The sequence below is a fragment of the Paroedura picta genome, chromosome 2 (assembly GCF_049243985.1).
Source record: "Paroedura picta isolate Pp20150507F chromosome 2, Ppicta_v3.0, whole genome shotgun sequence".
In the NCBI taxonomy this organism is placed as follows: domain Eukaryota; kingdom Metazoa; phylum Chordata; class Lepidosauria; order Squamata; family Gekkonidae; genus Paroedura; species Paroedura picta.
Window position 1 is genome coordinate 4676721 of NC_135370.1, and position 9456 is coordinate 4686176.

Sequence of the window (9456 nt, forward strand, 5' to 3'; positions counted from 1 at the left end):
TATATAACCCACTCTCCTTCCCCTGTCCAGCAAAGTTCTATTACTCTCTATCTGGGAGATTACTCTCCCAGATAGAATCATAGAATCATAGAATCATAGAGTTGGAAGGGGCCATGCAGGCCATCTAGTCCAACCCCCTGCTCAATGCAGGATTAGCCCTAAGCATCCTAAAGCATCCAAGAAAAGTGTGTATCCAACCTTTGCTTGAAGACTGCCAGTGAGGGGGAGCTCACCACCTCCTTAGGCAGCCTATTCCACTGCTGAACTACTCTGACTGTGAAAAACTTTTTCCTGATATCTAGCCTATATCGTTGTGCTTGAAGTTTAAACCCATTACTGCGTGTCCTCTCCTCTGCAGCCAGCAGAAACAGCATCCTGCCCTCCTCCAAGTGACAACCTTTCAAGTACTTAAAAAGGGCTATCATGTCCCCTCTCAATAGGCCTATTACTCTCTATTTACACTTGTCCTTTCCCCAGAAAGCACTTTCCTGGGGGCGTCTTCTTTGGCAACTGTAATTTGGACCTCATAAATCCTATCCTCACCAAACTTGGAGGGCTGGTAGAGTCAGCTGGAGATCCACTGCAAGTTATGGGTCATTAACATGCTAGAGGGCTGGTTCAACTGTATCATTAAACTCATGAACCGAACCATGAGGTTTAGCTCTTAAATGTTTGTGAACTGGGCATGCCACTAACCATGAACCAAATCAGATTTTCCTGGTTTGTGCCCATCCCTAATTATCCCTGATCTGGATGGCCTAGCCAAGCTTGATTTCAACAGTTCTTGGAAGCTAAGCAGGATCCTCTGAAGTTAGTATTTGGTTGGGAGACCACCAGGAAGGCTGGGGGTACAATGCAGAGTCAGACAATGGCAAACCACCTCTAAATACCTCCTGCTTTGAAAACTGCACCAGGGTTCCCCGTAAACTGTGACAGGAGCTTCCCTCACCTGCATTAGCATCATTTGTACAATCTGTTCCTCAAAATCTGTGTGACTAATTTTGATCTGCTTGACGTTTTCTGTTTTTATCTTTGGCTGGGTTTTCATTGATAACTTAGAGTTCAAAAATATATATATGATCACGTTTTATTCTGTAAGAAGGAGAAGATACAGGCGTGTTCTGAAAAAATAAGCTCTGTTACATATGAGCACTGTGAGGGCTGCTTTGGGGACACCCTTCAGTTACCTTTACTGGTCACAAAATCCAAATTCCATTATTTTCGGTGCATGATAAGAAGAGGGCAGAGAACTGGCATTGACAACTAAAATGTTAACTAGAAAGAAAAGAGTTGTATATTTGTGTGCGCTGTTCAGGTTTCTGTGGTGGACTGTTACACTATTTTTGTTCTTGTTGGGTTTCAGAAACCCTATGGATTCTGAGATCTCAAGGAAGACACACTGCAAAATGAGATTCATCTCCTCTCTTTTCATTATGGGGGTGTTGTATGTGGTGCCATTCTTCTGCCATAGCCCGATTGACCCGCTGGCTCTCAGCCGAGCTGACCCCCAGTGCTGGGAATCCTCCTCAACCACCTTGCTGGAGATGAGGAAGCCTCCTATTTCGGACTCTGTCGGCGGCTTTTGGGACTTCATGCTCTTCTTGAAGTCATCTGATAACCTGAAGCACGGGGCACTGTTCTGGGATCTGGCACAGCTTTTCTGGGACATCTATGTGGACTGTGTCCTTTCCAGGACCCACGGCCTTGGGAAAAGGCAACTGGATGAAGGTCAGCCCAAAACTGCAACTCTTCCGTCTTGGATCACACGGAGCAAGCAAGGTTATTACTCTGAAGCCACTCTGTTTTTCTTGTGTACAACAGTGCATATAATATTTATTTGACATAGGAAACCCAGGGCCATGTGGACAGCGTCCGTGCCAACCCTTCCTCCAATGTTAGAATTTCTCGTTACCAGAAAGGGTGATGCTGTCATGGGAAGGATCTCAGTCATAGGAACTCAGTCCCCAGGTGGGTTAGAGTGGAATAGCACAGAAGGGCCAGATATTACCGCTGGTTGCATGGCTCAAATGAGTAGCCGTGTTGGTCTGAAGGAGCACAAAGAAACCAGAGTCTAGGGGCACCTTTAAGACCAACCAAGATTGGTTGGTCTTAAAGGTGAAACCCTGGAGAGCACCTGTCAGCCTGACCTTGAGGGGCCAAGGGTCGAATTCAGCAGAAGGCAGTTTCAGGTGGGTTCATGTGGTCCACATGATGAAAATGGGACAGTGATGGCTTGTCCATAAGATGGTCGCTCTTTGAAAGGTTGACTAGAAATCTGTTGAATAACCCTTTCAATTGCAGGAGCTGTGATGTGGCAGAACACATGTCAACAAATTCCCAGGGCATTACACCCAAGATGGTTTACTGAACTGAGTAGCTGTTTTTAAAAATGTTTTGAAAGCTCTCAAATTCTATAAAAAGCTTCCATCTTATGGCTGGAAATCTCCTAGGATTCCAACTGAACTCTAGATGACAGAGATCAGTTCACCTGGAAAAAATGACCACTTTTGAAGGTGAACACTATGGCATGAGACCCCATTGAAGTCCCTCTCCTCCCTTCTCAGGCTAACCTCCAAAATCTCGAGGTATTTCACAACCCCAATCTGGCCACTTTATTGATATGGTTTAAAACTCTTCAGACTGTGATAGATTCAAGTGGGTAGCTGTGTTGGTCTGAAGTCGTATGACAGAAATAGAATCTAATAGCACCTTTAAGACCAACAAAGATTTATTTTGAGTGCAAGCACTCTTTCTCAGACTAAACAATCCACCATCATAACTGTGGAGATATAAAGCAAAAGCAAATAGTGGTAAATTAGTAAATTGTGTCATAATATCCAAATTAAGCCATAATTTGCTAAACAGCTAACATGATAATTTGCTAAACAGCTAATCAGTCTTTTTCACTCGGTGCACTTTCCCTGCCCCCGGGAAGCCGTCTGGACATGGGGGGGGGGGAGAGGGAGTGCTTCACAGAGGCCCCGCGTGTGCTTGCCAGGCCCCCGGAAAGTCATCCCTCTGCAGGGTGAGGTTGGGAGAGAGAGCATGGTTCCCGGGGGCCTGGCAAGCACACGCAGGGCCTCTCAGAGATGCCAGGTGTGCTTGCCAGGCCCCCAGGAAGCGCTCCCTCTCCCCCCCTCTCCCCCCCGACCCCCTCCTTGCCCTCAACGCTTCCCAACGGCCTGCAAAGCAGCCGGGATGCTGACAGGGAGGACCCTTTCAAAGCCCGTTCTTACGAAGAGGCTTTGAAACTAGTTGGAGAAATAAAACTGTCCATATTAGTAATTAATGGCACTTTCCCAGTTGTGAAAAGAAATAATTATAAAAGAGACTAGTTATTGGCCCCATCCATCTCCACCCACGCGTGGAAGCATCCCTGCAAGGGACAAGCTGTGCTGGGGAGTCTCTTGTCCTCTACACTTACGACTCTATCTTTATTCTTCAGATTGTGGTTTAAGGGCAATCAGGATTAGACACGAACAAGGAATCTTACGAATATGAAATAAACTGCTAAGCCGTAAAGAGGAAGGATCCCTCTGCGTTTCATTGAAGTTGGATACTGGTTCTTGTTTTGTTTTTTAAAAAGATGTACTGATATGTTAATTTTCTTCAGAATGGAGAGCTAAACTATTAGTTTGAAATGTCAGTTATTAGCTTTAAATTGTTTTAACCACTGTAAATTACAAACCATTGTCAGCTACCCTGGGCCTTCAGGGAAGGATGGCATCTAGATTTGAAGAATAAACTAACAAATGTCTGTTACGGTGCCCACAGGGGACCCCCACAGAAGCTCACGCCATTGTTTTAGAAAGGAGCTCAGGCATTTAGGGATGCTGCAATGTCTGCTTCTGTTTGGGCCCAGGTAATCTGGCAGCCCTGTGCCTTTTCAAGCGTCAAAACAACTGTTCTGGCAATGGAATAAGGACTGGGGGAGACATATCGCCTGGGCCTGGATTGGGTCCTTGCAGCCTTTATGCATGGCCATCTCTAAAATGGCATCAGCGTTCAGGGGTCAGACCCATAAATGCTGTAACGTCTCACTTGGCTCCACGGCATGAGGATATAAAAAGAACACTTAGGGCCACATTGGGGCACAGTGAAAATATAACTGAGGTCTTTCGATGCCTGCCTAACTACAGAGCAATTTTCACTTGATTGAGTTTTGGACCATTTTGCATCCGTACTTCATAGAATCATCATAGAATAATAGAGTTGGGACCTCCTGGGTCATCTAGTCCAACCCCCTGCACTAGGCAGGACACTCACATCCCAATCGCTCATCTACTGTAACCTGCCTCCCCTTTGCCTTCACAGAATCAGCCTCTCCCTCAGATGGCTCTCCAGGCTCTGTTTAAGAATTTTACTTACCTTGCCTTTTTCGGTTGCTCAACCACAGGTGACTTAATGGGGCCTTTTGTGGTGCTCTGAGTGATCTCACTTCAGGATATTCCGATGGCCCAGATCTGTGTAGGAGGCAATCTTAGTGCACGTACTCAAAGTCACTGTAATGTAGGTTTAGCCCCCTCAATGTTGCATTCATGATCAGAAAGTCTTTTCCGTGGATGCACATGAGAGAAATGGGGATCCTAATTCAAATTAGAGGCTGTGCATGCAGAACGAGAAGACAGAAACCACTCGAAATGCAAGTAAGCAGCACACAACAGGGTGATCTTCCAAAAGTGGGAAGACCAACGGCAGAGCCCTTGGGCCCGCTATGAACCTCCAGGCCAGCAATAGCACTCGATACCCGCTCACTCGTTTGGTAATAGGCCCATCCACTTGGTTAATTTGTTGTACTGGTTATTTAGCTTACTCAGGTTTCTTTTGACTCCAAGTTAGCCCCCAATAAACAAAACAGATAATGTCAGGGAAATGGAATACCTGACTGCGTCAGAAATATGTTTTCATGTTGCTTTTCCTCCCAATATCTAGGGATTTTTTCACAGATGCAGGCAGTTCCTGTATCCAAGAAGAAACAACTGAATGAAGATATACTAAACATCTAAGTGCACAGGAGTGAGCCAGCTTTACTCAGAAGAATCAAGTTAAGAAGAAAGAAGCGTAGAATTCTCTGGTTGTTTTCTGATTTTTTTTTAAACAATGCCATTCCCAGTGATATATTTTTAAGAACTTTCATTGCATTTATAGTTGTGAGAACGCCTGTCCTCTTTGGCTCTAGCAACAACAAAAACCAGCTGCAAAATGAAATCCCAGTGCAGTTGGCTAGATGGATGCTTTGGGTGGCCTCCATTTCTTTTAACAGGACTTAGCTGGAGATGCTTGCTGCTGGGTTAGGACCTTGAGTACTCTGATAAACTTCAGGGTGATGGTCAGTGGGGACTGGGTTTACCTGCTGCTTGTTTTAGGTCTGGGGCCCTGGAATCCTGTTCAATAAAGTGCATGGTTCATAAGCAGCTGGTCAAGTTTTTCTTTCTGCATCTGTAAGTTCTATTCGATGAACAGGGATTGAGGTTGCCCTCATATTGGGAGCATGCCCCATTCTGGGCTGATAAGGAGAACCCTGTTGAATCAGCAGTGATCCATCTAGTCCAGCATCCGGTTTCACACAGTGGCCAACCAGTTCCTTTGGAGGGTCAACAAACAGGGCAGAGAGGCTAAGGCCTCCCCCTGATGTTGTATTCAACATCCCCCTAGGGATGTATTCAGAGGCTCACTGCATCTCAGGGTTCCCTTTAGTCACCATAGGTAAACCGCCCTGGGCCCTTGGGAAGGGTAGTATGGAAATGTAACAAATATGTCACTTTTAAAGCCATCTGTGCTTGCAGCTGTCCCTACATCCTCTGGCAGCAGATGCTGTACTTTAATCATGCATTGTCTGTCCTCATGGTGAAGAGCTGTTGGCAGGGTCTGCACAGAGCAATGCTTCCGTTCCCCCTCAACAACCCCCTTTCTCCTCCCACATTGCCCTTAGCGCTTTATTACTACCGCTCCTGCGGAGTGGTTTAGAAGAAGAAGAAGAAGAGTTGGTTCTTATATGCCGCTTTTCCCTACCCGAAGGAGGCTCAAAGCGGCTTACAGTCGCCTTCCCTTTCCTCTCCTCACAACAGACACCCTGTGGGGTGGGTGAGGCTGAGAGAGCCCTGATATCACTGCCCGGTCAGAACAGTTTTATCAGGGCCGTGGCGAGCCCAAGGTCACCCAGCTGGCTGCATGTGGGGGAGTGCAGAATCGAACCCGGCATGCCAGATTAGAAGTCTGTACTCCTAACCACTACACCAAACTGTCAAAAATATCTAAACGTACCACGGACTTTCCATACCATTCCACTGCTTCCTTCCTGGCCCAAACACTACCACTAAACCAAAAAACATCAGTCTGAACCATACATAACTTAACCCTAACCACAAGTTGAGAACTTAACCGGGTGAAAATCCTTATTTTTTAACCAAATTTTGACATGTAAAATAATGTGAAAAAAACCATTGAAACATTCCATGACCCTTCCCAACCCTGCCACTGATCTTCCCCAGCCTTAAGGCTTCTGCTAAACCAAAAAAAAGCCACACCCTGAGCCATACATAACAGAACCCTGACCCTAAGTAAACAACTTAACTGGGTGAAAATCCTTATTTTTTTAACCTAATTTTTACAGATGAAACAATGTGAATACTGGTCTAGTATTCCCTTGAATTATCCTTACTTGCTTTCTTTTCCCCACTTTTTTCTCACGCCCTTGTTTTGGTTGGGTTTTTCAAGGAGTTTTCTCTGAAAGTATTCTAACCACATACAGATCTGAAGATGTGTTTTCTAAAATGGTCAGTTTTTCTCAAAACAGAAGCATGCACTCAGCAGCATAAAGCTTGTTAAGAAATATTTAAATGTTATATAAGTTTAGATTAGCTGAAATCAGAATCAGCAGTTTCATGCATATTCTGGCAAGCAACTGGTTTGCTCATGCAAACATGGTAGGAAATTGAATTCCTTTTTAACTGAGCAAATAAGTTCAGTAATAGTCATTGCCATTGCCTCTCAAGCATTCAGTTAATCCTTTTTAGAAATTTGGACAAAATGCCTAAAACAAACTTAACAAAAACACACAACTTTTGTGTTTTGTCTTGCCAGAGAGAACAGTGAAGAGTGCCTGGATGTTTGGAATGTTTCACATTATTCCAGCTGTCCAGTTCACTTGGAACAGACCAAGAGTGTCCTCCCAAGAGTCAAGTGGCAGTGCCCTCTCACAGAAAGCTGGAGGAACAAAGAGAACATAGCCTTGTCCACTCTGCAGAGGACTTTGGCATGCCCACTAGGAGCTCTGTAATTACTGCACTATTGAGAGCCTTGCAAAAGGGGGATCAAATCCCATCCTGAATATACAACAGGCCTTGAACAGGTCAGCACACTGGGAGGGCAGCCTGGACGGCCCAACAGTATCACTGAGCTATCTCCACCATTCACTTAGCAGAGGAAGCTCCTTTGTTTGCGGTAATGATGACAGAACTAACAGGACAATGAAAACATCTGAGTGCCAAAGTAACTGACCAAGGTTAGTCCTTTTCAGCTCAATGGCAGAGCATCTGGTTGGCATGCAGAAGGTCCCAAGGTCAATTGCCAGCATCTCCAGTGAAAAGGACCAGGCCTCTGCCTGAGACCCTGGTGAATCAAGTAGGCCATAATGATGTTGGTGGACCAATGGTCTGATTCAGTAGAAGGCAGCATCATCTGTGTGTTTATTGTAACCCTGAAGTCCATTCGGTGGACGTTTTATGTAAAGCTCCAACCCTACAAAGTCCTGTAACAAAATCTTGGATTGTTCTCAAATGAAACAATCCAAATGTGGTGCAAATGAAAAAATCAGCAGGAGCAGCAGGACATCCAGGCTTCCACATACAATCACAAGAGAGAACACACATGCAAGGGACACTGAGAAACGCAAGTGGTGGACAATAATGACAGCTGGTTTGATCAGAATGCAGTAACCACCTGGGCAGCTTTCTTCAAATCCTTGGGGGCTTTACGCACCGGGATCTTTGTAGCAAATTGGTCACTGAATGAAAAATCACCATTTAAAATAGTGGAATTCGTCGTTATGCATACCTGCCTTTGTAGTGGAATCCAGTTGCGTTTTGTAGCGTTTCCCACAGGCTTCCGGTCTCGGCAGAAATCGCTAGAAAGGAAGCGCTACTGCTGAGCTCGTCCCGCCCCTGGCCGTCAAGCAGCCAATGGGCAGCCGTTAGCATGCTCCCAAACAGCCCCTTTCCCTTTAAGAAAGGTTTAAAAAAAAAAAAAACAGACCCATTGCAACGAATCTGTGTTAATTCGTTGCAATGGAGAGACCCATCCAGCTGCCTGGTGTGTTTGAGCTGTCGTTTGATCGTTGCCACGCTCCCTCCGAGTGAAAAAAAAAATCCCCCCCCCCCTCTCACGGGCCCAATTTTCGGCTGAATGAATGTGTAAAAAATAAAGGGAAAATACATCAGCAAACGGGCTTCTCTGTTCTTTGTGCTTAGTGACTGAAGGGGAGGAACTGAAGCCGGGGAAGCCTCTAAACTGAAAGAGGCTCGCTGGTGCGTTTATCCCCGCTCGCTCGGAGAAAAAAAAATGGCGATCGCTTCGCCGGAAGATCAGAGAAGAGAGCCAGGGGGAGGGACTTTGTAGAAACTGCAACAATGTTAACGCACAGGTCTTTTTCGCTAGTGTTGCAGATTGGTTGCAGGAGTGTATCGCTTTCCGGACGGTGAATCCACTTTTGGGGATTTCCCTGAAAGCGCTACAAGGAAGCGCTTTTTGCAGATTGGTTTCAGGTGTGTGGCAGATTGTCGACGACGTTGTGCAAAACAGCAAATCAGTAGCGTTTTCAATTGGCAACCATTGTGCTATTTTGAAGGCGTGCAAAAAGCCCCTTGTTCTTGCCAAGTGGATAGGGAGGGTGTGTAATTTTGCTTATAACCAGATGAACAGAAGGAAAATACCTTCTACTGTATAATAGACTTTTAACTTTATATATAAATTATTGGTCAGGTTCAGAGAGTCCTGTCCTGTCTTTCTCTCTACATGTGCCAAACTGTGGCTTGCCAGATGACTATAGACTACAATTCCCATGAGCCTCTGATACCATGGTGCTTGGCAGGGGCTCATGGGAATTGTAGTCCATGGACATCTGATCAGGGTCAGTTCCTTTTGCCTTGTTCACCAGAATTTCCTGTCTCCCTGATACTCCCAGACATCCACGTGGAAGGTCAGAATAGGCTATGTGCACATACAATTCAGTCTGCATAATGCATATATGGTTGAGGTTTCCCCTTCCTTCCCAAAATAACCAGTCAAGGAATTTACCATAAGATCTAGGCTTACATAAATATGATGTATACACTATTCAAAAGTCACACTCATATGCAGCCATTTTTGTGTGTCAGAAGAGGATGGGCCAGCTGGCAGGTGAGTCCAAAAGGGTAATCCCTTCAGCTAAATGCAGGGAGAACACAGGAGAGAGTGCCA

General features: G+C 45.4%; 2 protein-coding genes across 3 annotated transcripts in view; both read left to right on the forward strand.

The window, feature by feature from the left end:
* The window catches only part of ADAM23 (ADAM metallopeptidase domain 23), a 155050-nt gene extending 153565 nt beyond the window's left edge, over window positions 1–1485 (forward strand). Inside the window, exon 25 of the mRNA XM_077319249.1 lies at window positions 1364–1485. Coding sequence (XP_077175364.1) covers window positions 1364–1410 — 47 coding nt within the window. The 3' untranslated portion in view covers window positions 1411–1485. The remainder of the gene's footprint in view (window positions 1–1363) is intronic.
* FAM237A (family with sequence similarity 237 member A) lies at window positions 1371–5289 on the forward strand. Of its 2 annotated transcripts, none has more exons than XM_077319251.1 (2): window positions 1371–1779; window positions 4933–5289. In XM_077319251.1, the coding sequence occupies exons 1-2, from the start codon at window positions 1371–1373 to the stop codon at window positions 5004–5006; spliced, it is 483 nt and encodes a 160-aa protein (XP_077175366.1). In that variant the 3' UTR covers window positions 5007–5289. The 2 variants fall into 2 exon arrangements, with proteins under 2 accessions (XP_077175366.1, XP_077175368.1); XM_077319253.1 differs by having other exon boundaries at window positions 1371–1728.
* Window positions 5290–9456: the final 4167 nt, after the last annotated feature.

What these genes read in the sequence shown, in the direction of transcription:
- FAM237A (XM_077319251.1), top strand. Translation starts at nt 1,371, where the DNA reads ATGGATTCTGAGATCTCAAGGAAGACACACTGCAAAATGAGATTCATC. An exon ending in GATCACACGGAGCAAGCAAG is followed by an intron (nt 1,780 to 4,932) that starts GTTATTACTCTG and finishes CCCAATATCTAG; the next exon opens with GGATTTTTTCACAGATGCAG.